The sequence below is a fragment of the Simochromis diagramma genome, unplaced genomic scaffold, assembly GCF_900408965.1.
Source record: "Simochromis diagramma unplaced genomic scaffold, fSimDia1.1 OVJJ01000079.1, whole genome shotgun sequence".
Lineage (NCBI taxonomy): Eukaryota > Metazoa > Chordata > Actinopteri > Cichliformes > Cichlidae > Simochromis > Simochromis diagramma.
The window spans coordinates 3,046,214-3,066,594 of NW_024387075.1; the positions used below are offsets into that span (position 1 = coordinate 3,046,214).

At 39.2% G+C, this 20,381-nt stretch overlaps 2 protein-coding genes across 2 annotated transcripts; one reads left to right on the plus strand and one right to left on the minus strand.

The window, feature by feature from the left end:
* Positions 1 to 298: 298 nt before the first annotated feature.
* Positions 299 to 6,398, plus strand: LOC120742260 (ADP-ribosylation factor-like 14 effector protein). The gene is made up of 5 exons (XM_040045487.1): positions 299 to 491; positions 1,969 to 2,164; positions 2,251 to 2,376; positions 2,747 to 2,787; positions 4,765 to 6,398. Exons 1-5 carry the CDS (start codon positions 421 to 423, stop codon positions 4,991 to 4,993), a joined length of 663 nt encoding a protein of 220 aa, XP_039901421.1. The 5' UTR covers positions 299 to 420; the 3' UTR covers positions 4,994 to 6,398.
* Positions 6,399 to 12,273: 5,875 nt separating this feature from the next.
* Positions 12,274 to 14,791, minus strand: LOC120742261 (gonadotropin subunit beta-1-like). Its single transcript, XM_040045488.1, is given in 3 exon segments — positions 12,274 to 13,530; positions 13,532 to 13,639; positions 14,618 to 14,791. Coding segments are annotated over 3 exon segments (351 nt in total). The 5' UTR covers positions 14,777 to 14,791; the 3' UTR covers positions 12,274 to 13,446.
* Positions 14,792 to 20,381: the final 5,590 nt, after the last annotated feature.

Genomic DNA, 20,381 nt, shown 5'->3' on the forward strand with positions numbered 1-20,381 from the left:
GTCTCCTGCGTTGTGTCTGCAATCTAAGACAGATAATTTTGCACTTTTCAAGCTGTTACTATATTTCTCTGAGTGATATATGCATGTGTGTTTTCTATTGTTATTGTATTTTATTTTATTTAGAATATCAACGTAACTTGAGCCGAATGACTGCCTGTCAAAGTTTGTTTCCCATCCAATTCATATTGTGCATAAATCAATCATGTTCATGACTGTTTTCCAGTGTTTTACATGTATGTGAATATCATGAACCGCCGCCAGAGGGCAGACTCTTCCAATGGGAAACAGGAAGCTTAAGCAGAAATACGAGTAGTTTGGCCGAAGAAGACGGCGAAAGGAAGTTTGTAAACTGCTGTTGTTTTGTTTTTTCATTCGTATTGTCATATAGTTTAGACAAAAAGAAGAAAAAAGAGAGTCACTATGCCCGTTATATGTGCGGCAACAGGATGCAACAATAAGTTTGTCAAAGGGTCGGAAATAAGATTTTACAGGTAAGCTTTCTGTGCAGCGGAGGAGCTAAAGTTTCTCTTTAGCTTGCAACGGTATTGTTGCACAGCGTTGGTGTGTGTGTGTTTTCAGTCGCTTTAAGATGGCCTCAAGATTGAATGCAACATTAAAAGGTTTGGACATTAGCTTCAAGAAAAGCTGCCGTGATTTAGCTTAGCATTAGCTCCACAGAGCTAGCTAACGTTAAACGTGAGGGTGCTGACCATTATACACCGCACCACGACGCCACACAGGTACAACGTAATGGCTTTTTCTGGGCAAGTTACTTCACCGCTTTCCTGATTTTTCAAGCTTCGTTTTCTTGAAGGAAGAGTATCTACTTAAAGCTAGTTGCTTATGGTTACGGCTTATGTACATGTACACGGTGTTGATATGTTAATGCAGCCCACCAATAAACCTATTTAACAAATTCCGGTTGCACATAAGGCTTTCAGAAGTGAATAGAAGGTAAGTTGACAATAATTTGGTAGCTTGATAAAATGTTACTGTAATAAATGTAGTCACTCGTTGATGCCTCGGTCAGTATCTGCTTTTAAGCAAAGATATAGTTTACAGACTTGTAAAACATAATCTGGAATTTCCTTGCATGTAAAACAAGTCCATGTAGACCAGAGTTTTGAGGTTTTGGCCGTTCACCAAAGGAAAGTTATCTTATCATTTAATTTATTCAGTTGGCAAAAGATGAGAGGAAACTGTAGGAGGTAATGTTAAGTAGGACTGATACATGCTTAAGTGTAATTCATGGTCCTGCAAATGCGTCCCTCTGCGTGCACGTTTCTTGCAGTCCTCCTAGATTGTAACTGCACGTAGCTGGAAATGAACGATTGGTTGACAGGCGGGCTGGAAAGATTAGCAAAAGTCCCCCCACAAAACTTGAAAGATCCAAAATATACAGCATGAAAAGCTCAGTCAGTGACTGCAGTGGAGACTTAGGGCTCATTGTTTCTAACATTTGTTTTCAGTTCAGCTCTTTGTATGTTAGAACTTCCACTCCTCTCCGTGGCTGACAGACCAACAACGGCACAAACAAGAGTTTGTTTGTGCCGTTGGGTGGCTGTAACTCAGGTGGTAGAGCAGGTTACCTACTGATCGGAAGGTTGGTGGTTCGATTCCTGGCTTCCCCTAGTCTGCATGCCAAATATCCTTGGGCAAGATACTAACCCCAAATTGCTCTCCGATGCATCCATCGGAGTATGAATGTGTGTGAATGTTAGTTAAAAAAAGCACTTAGACAAATGTGCTTGTCTGGCATCCCCAGACTACCAAATTACCTTTGCTGAACCATCATTTCTTTACATCTTTGGTTAATCACCAAATATTCATTTTAAGCCAGGAAAAGTGTTGGATTAACATTCACACTTTGAGAGCAACTCAGGGTTCAGTATCTTGCTTAGGAATACTAGGGCATGCAGACTGGAGCATCCAGGGTTTGGAGCATCTCTTCTCTTTCTTGTGTGTCAGGTTTCCTCTTAGCAAGCCTCAACTCGCCAGCAAATGGGTGCACAGCCTTGGGATGAAGAACTTCATCCCAACTGCCAACACTTGCCTCTGTTCGGAGCACTTTAGGCCAGGCTGCTTCAGAGACTACAATGGCAAACAGTTTCTCCGAGAGGATGCGGTGCCCACCATATTCACCCAAGGACAGGATTCCTCAAAGGTGCGGTCTCACAACAGGATCATGCTTATTCTAAACAGGTGACTCTGCTTTCTTTGTTTGAGGTGATAACTCTGTAAATTCCACAGATTGAACTGCGTAAAAGAGGAGTAATCCTGAAGGAGACAAATGTCGCAAATCAGATGACGACACAAGCGGACAGAGACAGAGCAAAAGAAGCTGCTCTTCGCAGAGACAAAAGAGGAGGAATAAGGGTGAGTGTCTCTTTTACTATTGTGTATACTGTGGGAGGGTAATGTGTGCTCACTTTTTTACCCCTCAAGAATTATTTATTTAATAATAATAATTATTATTAAGTCTAAAATGCAAAAATAATAATAAAGTGTCATGACTGTTGCATAAATGCAACAAAGCCATGATGTTTTGATATAACATCAGAGGTATTAGAATATTAACCAGAAGCCACTGACTGGATCATTTGAAATAAAGCAGTTTCTTTGTTGTCATTAAACCACGAATCTCTTTCCCCAGTTGTCTTTATGTGTAATATAAAGTGTATTATTTATTTTAGGCCTAATTTATCTCTGCATGAGCTATATTTCTTTGTTATTGTTATTGTTGCAGGGTGGACGAGGTGGCCGTGGAGCGAAACAGCTGTCAGACAGGTGAGAGATGCTTGCTGTACATCCACAAAAATGCATTCTAAAGCATGAAACCTTTATTGTGCTTACACCTACCACTACCACACATGTTTTGGAAATGCTTGCTGATCCAGTTTGGTGTTGCTGCTAATGCTCTTGTGTGTTTGCATGTTTGCAAGGCGAAACATCACAGCTAGGCTCACATCCTGTTTTCTTTGTTTGTTTTTTGTCATGGTTCCTCTTCCCATTGTTGTGGCTTCTCTTGGTGAATAATATTATTAAAATTGGGCTAAAAGTCAAGCCTGGACAGGGATCAGTTTTAGTTTTAAAATAAAAATGTTCCCTGTGTGGATGCAGGCATACAGTATCTCCACTGAGTTTGATGGTAGAAGCATTTGTTTGTGCTTAACACTAAGTTCTTTTTGTCATGAATCCTTTTTTTTACTGTCTTGCACTTAGTTTGCTAATTAGATGTGAACATAAATTATGCCTGCGTGGATAACATTCTCCTTTTCTGGCTTAAGTGATTGTGCCCTTATGCAGACTGTTGGAGAAGAAACACATTAACAAAAAAAAAAACCCAACAAAAACTTAAATTAAGACCATCTGCTGGTGACATTCCTCAGATTTCCGTTCTCATTTGCCAGAGTGTGTATTGATGAGTTGGCGGGGTTTTGCCACAGCAGCCAGGAACTCTTATGTGGATAGAAATAGAAATTGGCATCCACAAGTTTTAGAATTTGGTGTGATCTAGTCAATCAATCAATCAATCAATCAGTCAAAGACTGTCATTCCTGCAGTATATTAAACTTTTCCTTTGTACATCCTTAAGTATCATCTAACAATGACACAAAGTCTTTGTATAAATTTTAACCACTTTATGACAAAACACATGAAATATAGTGACCAACCCCAAGTAACTGTCCTATAAGTGTATTCAGAAGATGAGCTTTTCTTGACTCAAAGCTTTACCAGTGTTTCAAACAAGGAACTGTGGCTGGATTTTAAGTAGGGCTGTGCGATATGACCAAAATCTCATATCCCGATATAAGAATTCTATCGTCCGATAACGATATAAATCGCAAAATTTTTTACATTTTCTGTAAATTCTGTGAATCTCGGGCAGCTCGACTTGTGTGAAGTGTTTCCAGCTGCGCGTCCTTTACCCGGAGTCGAGTGTTTTAACCGATGCATGAAACTACATTTTTAGACATAAGTTGTAACGGCGGCCGTTTTCTTTGTATTTATTACACGGCGTGCTGCGGGGGAAAGCCTGTTCTAACGTTTGAGTCTAAGGTTTATTTTTTAGCACCTGACGGCTCTTTTTTACTTCTCATCCGTAAATAATCTGCTCTTTCACGTGATTCAGTTTATTTTGAAAAGTCTCAACAGGATCTTGAGCTTTATTGTGAAAGGTTTATGTGGAACATAAACAGGCGGACAAGCGAAGGTGCTACCGTCGTTGTTGCTAACCACAAGGCATAAAAACAGGCGCTTGTCCATCCGTATTGTGGTTATATTAAATATACGAGAAAGAGAGAACTTTAAGAAATTAATATAGCCACTACAGTGACCATCAGAACGATGAAAAAATATTGCCATAAACAGTTTATTTTGTGACAGCACAAAACAAACGATAGCGTAAAATGAAACGATAGACGTTTTTATATCGTCATCCGATATATATCGTTATATCGAACAGCCCTATTTTTAAGTATTATTAACATTGTCAGACATAAGCATTAAATTGGGTTCGTCAAAGTCAAAGTCAAAGTCAACTTTATTTGTCAATTCTGCCACATGTACAGGACATACAGAGAATAGAAATTTGGTTACTCTCAAACCCTAGATGAAGAGGTGGTTTACATTCAGTTATGACCTTCTTACGTGACAGTTTTAGAATGAAACTTTAAAAAATGATCAAAACTATCAGAAGAGAAAAGCTTTAAAGAAAACCAGATGCAACTGTTCTATAAGACATTGTCTGTTTGAATCACGCAGGCAGAATGTTGGAGCCAAAAACAAAGTGTACGACAACAAAGGGCGACTGCTCTCCAATGGCAAGGACTTGTGTGACTGTTTGGATGTGGACTGCATGGGCTGCTTCTACCCGTGCCCTGAATGTGGATCTCGCAGGTGTGGCATTGAGTGCCGCTGTGACAGGAAGTGGCTTTACGAGCAGATGGAAGTGGAAGGTGGCGAAATCATCCGGAACAAGTTCGCCATTTAGTTTTCAGATATGCTTTTCTTTCTCTCTGATTTCATATCCAAATCAGGCTGATGGACCATTCAAGACTATGATGCACTCTTTAAGAAATAATCCACAATATTTATCAAGGTTTACAAACCTAACAGGAGAAGAAAACTCTTTTTTTTTTTTTTTTTTTTTCTCTCTCTTCTTTAAATAAAGATTTTTTTTCTCAATATTTAATGTCTGTGCTGTTGATATAGTGTAGCATGTTATTTTTAAAAAGGACTTTTCTGTAGTATTATCAGCAGTTTGGTTTGTAAATGGGGAAAACATATGGAGTGTAATGTATACATTGTATAGTTTGTATAGATGATTGGAGCATGAAGTCAGTAACATATTCATCAGGGAATGGGATAGTGACATAGTATCATCCAAACACTAACAGGGTTTTAAAGTTAATCATAAAGTTAAGGTGACCAATTTATTATATATTAAAACACTGCCTAAATAATAATAATAATAAAAAAAAAAAAAAAAAAGGGAACACCCAGTCATCGCCCAGGGCGTCTTGTCTTAATACCTGTCGGGCACACAACATTTCATTTAAACATTTCACTGTCACCAAAGCAGGGGAAATGAAAACTGGTTTATGATTCTTAAGTGGACGAATCGATGTCCCTGAATTTTAATTGACTTTGAGTTATACTGTTCCCTATAATTGTTCCCTTAATTCTTTTTTTAATTTAGTGGTGTGGTTTTATTTTATTTGTGCGGGATGAGTACAGAAAAACATTAAAAATGTCAGCCTCTGGAAGTGTGCAGTGTAGAGGATTATATAGTGACCTAACAAATAAATGGTCGCTGGTTCAATTCCAGAACACAACTCTCCTTTTGGGTTGTGTCAGGGAGGGCTACTGGTATTAAAAACTGCTGAACTACCCTTATCACAAGAGGTCTGCTGAATGTAGCTCTGTGGGTGTATATATACGATCACATTGCACCAACTTAATGCATTATTAAAGACTGCAAAAATGACCTGCTGAGGTTCAACGCAGTGCTTATGCAATACAATACTGCAAATTTGGGTATAAATCCAATACCAAGTGAATACACAGCCAGTATTGCTGATACAGATACTGATATTTTTTACCTATAAAAGCAGCGTATGTAGGGGAGAGCAGCGGGTCGTGATTAATGAGATGAATCATTACGTCCCACATTATTTAGTTAAAATGAAAGAATACACATTTCAGCTTTTTCGTGTATTTTGAAACTGTTTTTTGGAGACCTGGAATGTAAATGTGCCTGTCTCTAAGTCACTGTCTGTTGTTTAAATGTGCTATAGGCTACAAATAAAATAGATGTGACAGTCAACACAAAAAGGTTTAGCCATTTTTCATAGCATATGTCTGAGGTATATTTAAATAAAACATTTCCAACACAATTCAGTGGGCTTCATACTCGACAGTATCAGTTCTATCATCCTTTTATCGTTTTGATACCAGACTGCTTTATGTTTGAGAAGCTGTTAAGACATTTATCGACAGAAACATGAAAATAGATGAAAAGCATTAATAACAAAGAAAATAAAGCCAGTGACCTGTTTTAAAATCACAGAATAGAGTGTGATGACAAATGAAATTCATGAGCGGAGCTCCTCATCCCCGTGAGTTAGACTGACAGATAATTTCTCAGAGGTTTGAATGTTAGGACTTTGCTCTCATTGTATATCTGATCCGCGCTCATTCAAAGGCGGCGCTGAAATAGGAACTAATCCTTCCTACATGTATTCCCACCTTTTTGACACAGAGTCTTAATTATTTATATTACAGAGAGCACTTTGGCATTAGCTTAAAGGCTGTTTAACGACAAATCGTTCGTTTTTAAGTACACGTTTTATCAGTTATCCAGCTAGTAAATGATTACCCTTGAAAATGTGATTCATGCTAAGTTCCATAATGATCTTTTTGGCTGATTATCACAGACTGGACACACTTCAGCAGCAGTCTTTTCACTCCCTTCTTCGTACTGACCTAAGGCCATAGACAACAGCATGACACAGCAGTTCATCGTGCCGGCTGGCAAGAGAATTGCAGAACTCCTCAGACAGTAATGTCTCATTTGTACACATCCCGCTGTCCTTGAGCTCAGCTGTAGGTCAAGAGTCATGCAGCCCAGGGTAGCTTCGCCTCCATACCCTCTTCTTATTACCACAGATTGAGCAATGGCAGCAAAGGCTGAAAACTATGAACTTTAAAGAACTGCAACGGTGGATATTTTACTTTTTAAAGGGCATGCTAATAAAATGCAAGTCCTTTTTTTACTGTACATATTTTTTGGAGAGGAGGGTGCAGTCATCTCACTGCAGGCTGTGTTATGAAATGGAGGCATGCTGCCCTTCTTTATTTACCAGCACCACTGTCTTTATTTATAATGCTGTTAAAGGTGTACGTGTGAATGAATCTTATTAATATTTATAAAAACATGAGAATAGACAGTTGATGCAAGCATCGTTCATCACAGCCCGTGAAGCTTTGTTGTCTGATTTAAATTCAAGTTGAACTATTTTCCCCATGCAGTACAGTTTGTTATGCAGCGACTCAGAACACTGAGGACGCTCCAGATACAGGTATGGGTCTTCAAAGGACACCTGTATGCTCTCTCGTCATCGCTGCCGGTATCGTTATGTTTGATGTTGGAAGCGATATCAGAGCACTTTGTTAAAAAAGCAGTTTCCTTTTCATTTAGAACAAGTTTCCTGTTTAATGAGCTCTTGAGAATGAATATTTTCCGCTCGTAATATATGCTGTCAAGTCATGTTTTGCTGTTGTTGTTGTTGTTTTTGCCTTACAGCAGTGTGGATCTAGTGATGGCAATGTCTGTTGGCTGGTTCATTACATGGATTCAGACTTGAATCTTGTCAAGTGTGTGGTAGATTGGCACAGTATTTGTTAGAAACACAAACACACCCATGTATGCACTGCAGTTGTAATCAGTAATCCCGACCCCCTTTCATCTGGTGCTGTGATCAGTTCCAACCACTTCAACTCAATTTAGTTGTACTTATATAACACCAAATTACAACAACAGTCGCCTCAAGGTGCTTTATTTTATAAGGTAATGATGCTACAATAGTACAGAGAAACTTCTACAGTCAGATTACCTCTATGAGCAAGCACTTGGCAACAGTGGGAAGGAAAAACACAATTTTAACAGGAAAAAACCTTCAGCAGAACCAGGTTCAGGGAGGTGCGGCAATCTGCTGCGCATGGTTGGGGGGGAGGGGAGGTAGACAGCACCAAAGGCGCTCTTTTAGAGAGCCAGGTTTAATTATAACTAATGATTAAATCCAGATTGGTGAAGAAGAAACACTCTATTGCAATCTAACTCATTAGTCAGGTCACTTTACTTTTAATATTAATTAAAAGTGATTACAATTTTACACACTACAGCCAGGTTAGCACTGTCAAAATGCGCATTTTTCAAAAGGTCTTTTAGTACTAGTGCAAATACCACTAGCCTGGCTAAGTTTTATCTGTCACATCAGCGCTCTTAGCAGATTAAATCATATCAGTTCAACTCAAGCTGGATGCTACACAAAAACCTGACACAATTACTGGAAAGCACAATAAAACAGTTTACTGGAGAAACTTCCTAAAGTACTCTAAAGTCCAGAAAATAGAGTAATCTGCAGAGTCCGACCTCAGCGTCTTTAACAGCTGTTAGCATTAACACACACAAACATAAACTTCTAAAAATGGTTTGCCCTGTTTTCTTACAAAATTCTTCATCCAAATAAATAAATAAATTCATCATAGCCCGAGACGTAGCCATCCACTACATCACTGTGTCCATTTCCTCCCTCGAGCAAAGAAAGCCATATGACACCTCATCCGTAAACTTGATAAAATGTCTATTGCAATATTGGCTGCGGCGGTCATCAGTGAGGACGGAGCGCAAACCTCCAGGGGGCTACTGGATAAAAACAAGCCACCGTTAAAGGACGCCGGTGACCAGAACGGACGGAAATCTGTCAGCAGATATGCAGCCTGCAGTGTTCATAGCGAACTGGAGATGTGAGCCAAGTGAGTTAGAGGCTGGATGTAAATCCATGAACATTGCTGTGAGACGACCAAAGGTCTGTTGGGACGTTGACAGAGAAAATGGAGTAACGGAGCTGTCACATCTTTCGCTCCTGTAAACTAACACCTTCTTTTATTTTTCAGTAGAAAGAAAATTCATTGACAATTAATCCATGCTTTGAGCTCAGTAGCATTCTAAGATTTTCAAATAATGTTTCTAGCTACTTGTATTACCAGCTGATGACAGAATTACATACAAAGGGAAGCATAACTAAAATTAAGCTTCCAGCTTAAAACTTAAGAGCATGCACCTATGTCAAACACCCAAATGATCTCTTTTGGCTCTGTTCAATGCAGAGGCGTGGCATGTCTACCCTGAGCACCTTCCAAGTGATCGAGATCCTCATTATAGCTTTTAGGCAGAACGCAGGCATCTTTCAGTAGAAGCTCATTTATGCAGTTTGTATCTAGGATTGAATTCTTTGTTTAATAATCCAAACCTACGTCCATTAGCGAAGTTAGAAATTGCTGTTGATATCTGTAGAGGTCAAACCAACATGTCTTTTGCAGGAATTGTCTTATTAATCCCCCCACCCTCAACCAGTTATGGCACATGGCTGCCCCTCCCTGAGGTTTCTTCCTGCTAAAAGGGAGTTTTTCCTTCCCACTGTCATTGAAGTGTTTGCTCATTGGGGGTCGTCTGATTGTTGGGTTTTCTCTGTATTATTGTAGGGTCTTTACCTTACAATAATAAGCATCTTGAGGCGATTTTATATAAAAAAAATAGAATTGAACTGAATTAAGCAAAACATCAAACAGTAGCTTTAACCTTTTGAAGTGGAGAAATGTTGTTTTCCTATATTTGCCCAATGGTTTCTCCTAATTGGAAGGCATCTATTTATTTAATCATAAGTTCAGAAGCCAGATAAGATGAGCTGTCCAGCCAGCTCTTCCGGTTCTCCTCTCAGTTGGCATGCCTCTGAGACCTCCCAAGTTTGCCTGAATCATCTCAGCTGACACCTTTCAGTGCAAAGAAGCCTCTTCAAGGATGAGACCAGCTACTTTATGGAGTGAACTATAAGTGACTTCGTTCTTTTGGTCTAGATCTAGATGCAAAGGTGAAATGTAACTTAGACCTGATCTTGGGTCCACTGTCCTTTCGGTTGTTAACATGCAACATGTTTGGTTATCAAGCTAAGAACCATGGCCTCAAAGCTGGAAATACTGACCTTGATCCAGGTGGCTTCATACTCAGGTAGAGACCGCACCAGTTTGTGGTGAAGGTCATGGTCAGATGAAACGAAGACTCTTGTCCATCCACTGAAAACATACTGGACTGTGCTGAGGATGTGGATATAGCTCTTGCATTGTATGGTTTGTTTAAAAATCCTCCTTCAGGCTGCTTGTATGGGAACAGAAAAGGTCCGTTTGTTGTGATGTGGTCAGCACTAAAAAGGCTGCCGCCTCACACCTGTGGGCCATGCTCCATCTCTCTACATGCCAGCGTGGACTCTACTGCCAGCAGCTTAGGTCAGTTTTGCCTGTAGGCTTGATTATTACTCCATCTTAGCTCCTCTTACTCTCTGACTCAAAACAACAAACTGAAAATTTGTTGGTCCAAACAAGATCCTGAACTTCAGCAAGCTGCTGTTGTACAAGTGCAACAATACTTTATGTAATCATTGCCCATGGATTTCTGTTCTGACCTCTTTTGCTATCATTGATTTTCTCGCTTGTGAAGGCACTTTAGCTTTGACTTTTGAGCTACAAGCCGTGGAAATATTGATATCCACTGAATACAAGTTTCTTGAGCAGCACACTTTTAAAATCACTCAGAAACTTTATGGCAAGCGTCTTTTCATCACCCACTCCACAGCACCCACATTTGTGATATACATTAAATAAAAGTTGAATTAAAATGTGCAGTATTATCATGCAATTGTAACACAACTTACCTACATCTTTTTCTCCCTAACAAGACCGACAAATCCTTTACTTCCTTTCAGGATTCCAGTGGAATCCCTCACACGTATGGGATCCATCCATCCATCCATCCATTATCCATCCATCCATCTGTTCTCTTCTGCTTTTCCTTGTCAGGGTCACAGGGGTGCGGGCTGGAGTCTATCCCAGCTACCATAGGGCAGGAGGTGGGGTACACCCTGGAGAAGTTGCCAGCTGGATGCAGGGCTAACACAGAGAGACAGACAACAGTTTGCACCACATTCACACCTATGGGCAGTTTGGACTGACCTAACCCTTTGGACCTTTGGGAGGAAGCCGGAGTACCCATGGTTATTAAAGTTAACAAGTAAAATTAAAAACTAAAACTATACTGGACGTCTACAAGACTGAGTGCACTGCTTTCAATACATCACACTGCTCTGCATCGCTTCCTGCTGTTTTAACCCCTCCATCACCTCAACATCCATCAGTAAGACTCCAGGGAGATATCTACTTATCACTGCCCAAATCACAACAGCAGTCGCCCCAGGGCACTTTATACTGTAGAATAAAGACCCCACAATAATACAGAGAAAACCCCAACAATCAAATGACTCCCTATGAGTGAGCACTTGGTGACAGTGGGAAGGAAAAACTCCCTTTTAAAGGGAGGAAACCTTCAGCAGAACCAGGCTCAAGGAAGTGCAGGCATCTGACTGGATAGGGGTGATGGGAGGGGCAAACATGAGTTATGTGACTGAATTGTGGCCTTTTGTTATGCTGTAGCTACCTAAGATGTGCCATACCTCAAAAATATTAAACATAGATATATCTCTGTGTTGAGAGACCCATGCCTGGGCACTGGAGGAGGATTTTCACAGACTGAAAGGCTAACTTTCACACATGCTGATGTGTAATGAACAAAATCTCATTAGGAACCTGATCCAGACTGGAGATTCAGAGTGTCAGGATAACTTGTCCTTTGTTGCTTTGAATGTAACAACTTTTAATTTAATCTATCTCTTCTCAACCTTGAGACCTAATTAAAGGAATACTTTACATTTATGGAGTACCCAATTAATTAGAAATATCGTGTTAGATACGGTTGGAACAAATTATTGATAGACTGATAGAGCAATGCATTAAACAACAAATGATCTCAGCAGTTAAGCTTACCATAATCACTACTTGATCAATCCTCACTGTGGTAGTTATCAAAAGAATAGGGGCAAAGTGTCATGATCACATCACTATAGTGTTGCGTTGCCTCTTATTGCATTCCAGCCCCTGAAAAGGAAAAAAAATATACACTTTAGTTCAACAATTAAAAAGTGTTTTGTTGGTTTTTTTCACCAACAAACCCACATGCTAAAACTGTTAATGAATGAGTTGCTGTCCACAATGCAGGAGGATAAAGCCGGTGTGTTGCCAGGTAACAGCGCTGTAGGTAGTTAACAGCTTGTCATATTAATGAGTGAGTTGTTGCTAGCAGCAGCCTCAGGTTTGTCTCTGGCCTTATAACAAGATTTTATGCTAACAGTCTGTAGAGTCAGAAGATGCACCTGCATTGGGCTAAAAATAAGCCCGTTCCAAACTTTATCGTAACAGACTTTTGCAGACTTCAGGGCGCGAAGGGCTCATTTATTCTTCTTCTCATTTCTCTGCAAAGGTGTCCATTAATTTTGCCTTTTTCTTTTGTCCCGAATTTTGAAAAGTCCTTAGTTTGGATCAGAGGAGAAAAAACAAAGCTTGCAGGTGCATACTCTGTTTTATATTCATTTTTTAATCTATATATGTTTTGCTTATATTGAGGCCTCCTCACACCCAAGCATACAATATTAGATCTGTATCTTTAGCCGGCTTATAGTTTCCACCACTTTAGCAGCTCTGAGGAGGTTTTCTGCTCACTAGGCTGTGTTGAGTTGAGAAGAGAGACACCGATTTGCAGGCACTTTGCAGGGGGGGGGGGGGTTCAATATGCTGCAAACTCTATATTTTCATTTCCACCTGTCAAAAGAGGAGGAGAAGTGTTCTGTTTTCTTTGCAGGATTATATCCTGTTCTCAGCAGGGAAACCTGACTCGCAGGATTATTGACTTTCAGGGGTCAGTCACCCTGCTCAAAACAAAAAGGGAAACTGTTGGGTGGTTGCTTTTCTAGCTGACTCTACAGGTCTGCTGCATCTACACAGTTTCTTCTGCTGTGACTTATGACACTATAAGACTGAAGCGCGCCACTAATAATGCAAGCGGTCTAATAACGACTATTGATACCTGTGTTCTGGTGTGACCACAATTACCTACACGTATAAAGAGAAGAACTTTTAAGGAGGGGTTGCATTTATAAAAAAAATGTAATAAAACAGATTGAAACAGAAAGGCTTGTATCACTGGTTTATTTCAGAGGGAAGAGGTGCAAATAAGATAACTGTTAAGCGCAGGATGAATACTGGGGTTCTTTAAAAGGGCTAACAGCTGGGTATGTATCCAGACAAGGTCCCGCAGTCTGTGTTTGCATTGCATGCAGTGCACTCACACTTCCTGGCCACAGGGATAGATGAAACCCCGTGGACATTGCTCTGTGTATTTCACCTCGTAGGACCACTCTCCGTTGCAGGTTTTCTGTTTGGGCCCGTCGTCAGTATGAACATAGTTGGGATCCTACCAGCAGAGCAGAGGGATCAGACACATGGATATAAACACAGTCAGTTCCATTTCTTTAAAGGGATTTCATTCCAACTTCATGAATCTGACAGCTTTTGACTTTTGCTGCCACTATTTAAGATTATTTATGGGGGGAAATGTAGCTTGTGAGACATTTAAAAACTCAAAAGTACAAGATTTTAATCGGCAGTAATCTTTACTCACTTTGCAAACATTTTAATAAATAAACTAATACCGGACTACAACCCTTTCAAAAGGGTCACTTGTGGTATCTTTTGATGTTAGAGGTCAATTTTAAATTTTCATTTTCTATATACTTGTACAAAGTTTGTATAATTTTGATGGTCATTGAATGTGTGCTTTAACCCTAAAGCTTGTATTATGTAATGATCTCTCATTATAGTATTTTTCTTTCTTTTCTGTTTTTATGGAGCAGTAGTATGTAGAGAGGGAAAACAGGTGGAGGGCCAGGGAATTACACAAGAGATGGCTTGGTGAGGATCAAATGTGCGCCCCTGCAGTAGCCTTTAAGAGGTCTGCTATAAAGTTGTAAATGTGATTTATCTTTAAAGAAAACTTATAGCAATACATAATCTTACTGAACACTATAAAATTTTCAGATTGCAACTATTATTGTCACCCCCAGCCACTCAGGCTGGATGACTGCGAGGCTGGTTCTCGGTTCTGGAGGTTCCTTATTGTTAAAAGGGAGTTTTTCCTTCCCACTGTCACCTAGCGCTTGCTCATGGGAGGTTATGTGATTGGGCTTTTCTCCGTAGTGCCTTCACCTTACAATAAAACACATTTAAGTGACAGCTGTGGTGATTTGTATAAATCAAATCGAAATGAATGATTTCCTCAGGAGCACTGAGCTCAGCTTATCACATCACGTCTAAGCAGAATAAACGCACACGTCTCACCGGGAAAAACAGTGCACAAGTAGCACAAGTTAGAGGAGAGCGAGTCACTCTTCACCTTTTGGAAACACTGTCCTTCACAAATGGTGGTGTCGACGAACTCGGTGGTGCCGCAGGTGTCCACAGGGAGGCTGATGTTCTTTGGGCGACAGCCGGAGCTGCAGTCTTGCTCCGCCCCCGCCAGTGCCAGCACTGCTGCCATGACAACCAGCTGCATCCTCTGCCGGATGCACTACACGCTGCTGCCACAAGAGGGGATCGGGTATCAAATGAGGCGCTTTGAGACAATGTCAGAAGTTTAGTGTTGATTAAAACGCGGCTGTGTCATTATACTTGATTATATTATGGAGATGTGGATTAATGGCGTTATTTCCTCTACAGAAGAGTAATGTATACACTCAAATGTGCTGGTGTGCATTTACAGGAGTGGTGGCTGATTTAGTGTGCTGTAAAACAAAATGTATTCTGAAATGAAAAGCGGGAAATAACAGTCGAGATTATTTTTTATTTTATTTTTCAGAGTTGGATCTTATTTAACTGCACATTTTTATTCATCTTGTAGACTAGATCCTAAAAGAGTGGTTCACTTAAATTAAAGCATCCAGCCATGTAAATATAGTCATAGCTTCTGTCTTTTCAGATTAAAAGACATCCATCTCTGAAATGTCTGTGTTCATCTCAAGGTAAAACGATAAATATTGTAAAACATGATTAAAACATGCATTCTTAATGGTATTAAAAAGATTACATTTCCAAAGCTCAGCACATTACTCAAGAACAATAGCATGTCTTTCTGCAGAGGAGCATTCCTGACTGCAAACAGATGACCTTTAATCTAATAAAATACAGATAAAGCATGATTAGCTCAAGGCTCAGTGAGTTTTTCCACATCTCACACTGATATGTAATTTAAAGTATGCGGAAAAAGGGAAAGAAATATAAAATATATTTTGAAAAGCTTCCAAAGTTTCCAAAGCTAATAATAAATTTCCACTTTGAAAAACGTTTTTTAAATGCTAAGGCAATTATGGTTCGAGAAAGCTCAGAAGCAGTGCTTTAAATTAAATTATCAAATTAAATTTGGAAAATTTGACCTAAAACTACTATAGATACAAATGAATAACTGCAATAAAAATAAAAATAAAAAAACAAAGGAAAATTGTGGTTTAGCATGAAAACAATGAAAAGATGACAACCTATATCCTTTATTAAAGCCAGATAGAAAATGAATTCTATTATTAAACAGCCTAACAAAGATGATAAACGGATGATGCACAGAATTTAATAAACCTCTTCTAATTAACCCCTTTCATGCACACGGCTGTTTCTTCAAACTAAACCCTTAAATGACATCATTTAAACTCTTTGATCACAATTTTTTTTTTTCTGTTAAACCTCTTTCTAGAGGAAGAACTCAATCTGCCACGTCCCCACAACTATGCTATAACCTCATTCTGTCTTTAACAGCAGATCCGTGACAACGTCTTCAGCAGCTTTCTTGTCATCTACATGAACAGGAAACATACCTGTAGAGCTCTGCTGATGCTTTGAACCTCTGCTGAGAGTCCTGTCCCTTCGTTCGCTCTCTAAACACCTGTAACAGCTTTCAACCTGCAGCTGTCTTTATTGCTTAAATAGCACCGCTCACAAATCTGTTTAATCCTATCAGCCTTGACCAGGGCGATAGTTTTCCTACCTGTTTATACATAACAAGCAAATCCTCGTGTCTTTCCTTCAACACTGCAGGGACGTCCCATGGCTCGAGGCCTTTCCTCCTACAAACGAGGAGGAGTGGGGCGGTATCTTCAGAAATCTTGTTTAGGTTATGTGAGTGAAAGGCGCAGATGGACACCAGAATTATAAAAATAAAACTGCCCCCACAGTGAGATGGCAAACATAGATATGAGATGCACTAATTAATTTGTGTGCTCCATCTCCATTACTCCATTGTGTCATTTCTTCTTTTTCCACTGTGTCAACAGCGCTGGCACATATTGTTGTATTTATAGATTTATTAGACCACCTGCCATGAAAACAAGAAAACACAAACAATTTAGAGATCTGTCAAAAACTTGTTTAAAACGATAAATTATATTTGTTATTTGTGAACCAAATAACAAACTGAATTCATGTTTTTATACCCAAATTTGAGGCGGCACGCTGGACTTCTCTGAGGAGTCAGGAATTAATCGAGCGTTACATTCAACCAGGAAAACTATATTTTCTGTTTACGAGTGTAAATAAATAACTGATTTGACATCTTAATCCAAAAATAAAATAATGTTGTTTATTAATTTTTTTATTAAACAGTAAATTTGAAAATTCTTGGGGAAAAAAATTAGCATTAAAAATATAAAGTGCTTGAGCACACTGGTGGATTAACCATTACAGAAACTTACAGAAACCAGTACTTACCAGCAATGTTAACTTAGGGCAGCATACGCTTTACACTGGATGATGGTCTCTTAAATTTATTAAGCACTGTGTGTACAGGCCAGCTATTATCCAATATGTAACATACAAGTAAAAGTAAGTAAAGTATTTTTCTTGTCATGATCTGAACAACGATATGTCACTGTCTGTGAATACAGGAAGTGTAATCAGCAAAAAATATTTGCTCTAAATGAATTGCTATTTTAGGACTGTTCCTGTTCCTTCACATCATTTTATCTCAATGAGGTAAAATTTCATTTTCTCTTGGACCCAGTGATAGAAGGCACATTAAAGAAACAGCACTTCCACAATGAGCTGATTTCTTTCAGGTAAAAAGGTTTATTGTCTGTCTGGTGTAGCAGACATTCTGACTCACAGCAGACACTCATTAGTGTATTAAAGAAGGCTGCATTATCTCAGGGGAAAGCCATTGCTGTTGGTAAGTGTCCTGTATGTGTTAGCTCAAGGCAGATACTTAAAAAAGTAAACTGCTAAAAACAAATGAATTTGTTTCGTTGATATGCATAAAAACGTAGAGGAGGACTATATTGTGGTGCTCAGTGCCTAGAATTACTGTTAATGTGAGATGTTTTATTATAAAAGGATCATTTGAATGCATATGGCATAGCTGAGCAACTGCTACAGAAACACTCTTGCAACCCTCATCTCTGTGATCATCTTCATCCAGATGTACATCTTCAGAGCCCTGTGTTGTCCTTGGTTACATTATGCTTGTTAAAATTTAAAAGATTTGATTTTTTGGTTGTTTTTTTGTGCATTATTAGGATCCACATTAGCATCAGTGTTAGTTACTCTTGATGATGTCCTCCATTCATACGTACGCATAGAATCAACATTCACAAACACATAAACATAAGTAAAAAAGCAAATCTTTACAGATATTATTTTGATTCATAAATAAATCTTATTTCCTCTATAATGTCATCTCATCCATTTTCTTAAATGCTTCTACTATTCAAGGTTTCAGGGGTAACTGGAGCCTATCTCAGCTTAATAAATCTTGAAACTGCTCTGACTTTAAATGAATCTTATAATTGTATGTTGACCATTTCGTGACAGCATTCTATATAGTACATTATACATTTATTTCAAGTCACGTTTATAATATATTTCTTATTACAATAGAATATTCTGACTGATGTTTAGCGGTTCGCCAGTCCAGGTTACATTGCATTGCAGCGTGCAACATGCAGTTTTATTCTGTACTACTTGTACACCTATGTGAAAAATAGTTTCCACGGGACTACCTACAGTAAGCACACAACGTCAGCAGCTTGTAGATCCACATTCAAGTAATCTTTAGTAATCATTTTCTGTATGACTTTATCTGTCTTTCACATTGTTAGGAAGGAATTTTGGCCAACTGTTCTTTACAGCACTGCTTCAGTTCATTGATATTTGTGGGCATTCGTTTAAGCTCAGCTCTATCCAGTCTCATCTGTCCAAAGGATATTGTTTCTGAACTCTTTAGTTTGTTCAGATGCAGCTTTGCAAACCAAACTGTGCTGCCACGCCCTTATCAGAGAGAAGAGGTGTTCCCCTGGTAACCATTTCAAACAAGCCATACTTGTTCAGTCTTTTTCTAAATGTGCGGCCATGACCTTTAACAGTTAACATGCTAACTGAGACCTGTAGAGTCTGATATGTAGCTCATGGGTTTTTGCATTTTCTCTGAGCATTGTACTTTCTGACCAGGGGGTGAATTTTCTTGGATATTATGTTAACACATCCGTAAATCCGATCAGTAAAGAGCAAAAACTTCACTGCTCACCTATGTATTACAATAAAGTTTAACTTTGAGGCATGTATGAAAAAAAGTGGATTTCAATGGAGAAGTAGGCAGGAAGTCAGCTTGCTAGTTTCTTTCTAAAGATGATATGCCATACGCCATGATCTGACCCAGGGAGGAAGTGTGGTTTCACATAAATATAGACAGATAACTAGACAGCAGTGATGTCTGTGAGGTTAGTGAAGTTGGGGTAGCTTGCATAAAATGGCGTGCTACCTGGTGGCTAGCTGCAGAGCTGTGGTTGGGATAATATAAACATGTGTCCTTTTTTTAATGTGAGGTTCCCTGATGGGAAGAGCCAGATGCAATCCTATTGCAGGAATGTGATTGAAATAGAACATCTGAGAGGATCCATTCACATTCACACAAGGTTAGTTATTAACATGCCGCTGTGTGTTTGGATGACTCGCTATGAAAGATTCCTGATCCTAAGCCTCATTTACCGATTTAAATCTTAGAGTGACTCTTCTCTGAAGCATTCAAAAATTTACCATTTGGCACCGTGAGCCTGTGGGCTGTAGGTACATCGTAAGGTTTGAAAAACTGAGTTTAAAATCGTGCTGCAAATTTTATTTTAATAATAAAAAGCCATAGAGGCAGATTATGACCACTGATTGTTTTAGGGGTTGTTAAATATATTAAATAAAATATTTAAAAAATGTTGTTAAAAACAACATTCTTAATAAACGTAGCAGGATCTATGACTTAGAAGCAGTATTGTAATGTAATCACCTAACAAGTGGATCCAACTCTTTGAGTAAGTATAAGTATTTTTGCACTCGGGTACAGCTTTAGATTTTATAGAGCACATACAGATTCCAAGATTCTGTGAATCTTCGAGAAATTCAGTGTTCTGCTGCTGCACTCGGTAAAAGTTAGCACTGCACCACAATCTGGACAAGCTGCAGTGACAGTAGAATTTAACTACCTGGGCAGCAGCCACCACAATTCACCCAACTGCTGCTCCGTCTGCCCTTGCAGCCACTAGGGAATCAGGTTTCCCGGGCATCCTGCTAAAGTGCCGTACCTGCTTAATAAGGCTGCAAGGACTTTTATTGAGTCAACCCCATCCTCTGCGGTGCTACTTCTTTTTAGGAAATTTTGGCAGAAATGCATCATGTTTTTTGTGCATTTTGCCCTGAATGAACACTAGGCAGATTTGATTAATCTTATATTTAGAGCAAAACGGATCATTAGTCATTTTCTGAGAAAAAAATGGTATAACAGATGGTAGTTCCTCTTAAAAAAAAGCACATCTGCTCTGAAAATTGATTAATTAATTGCGGTGCTGAAATTATATCATCCATCCGTGCATTCTGTCGATATGCTGGCTATCTGGATAGAGAAGGTAAGACTTTGAAATTCATGTCTGCATCACAGTCTGAAAATCAGCCCATATGCTCTGCAGCAAGCTAAAAGAAAACACCAGCAAAGAATTGCTGAAATTAGCAGGATGTTTCCAAGAGAAAACACCTTTTTTCCCTTCCTACAGCCATGAGAAGAAGTCCTGCCCTGTCACATCAGGGTCCACTGGGAATCAATTGGGCAATGATGAACTGTTCCCGGGCCCGTGATGATA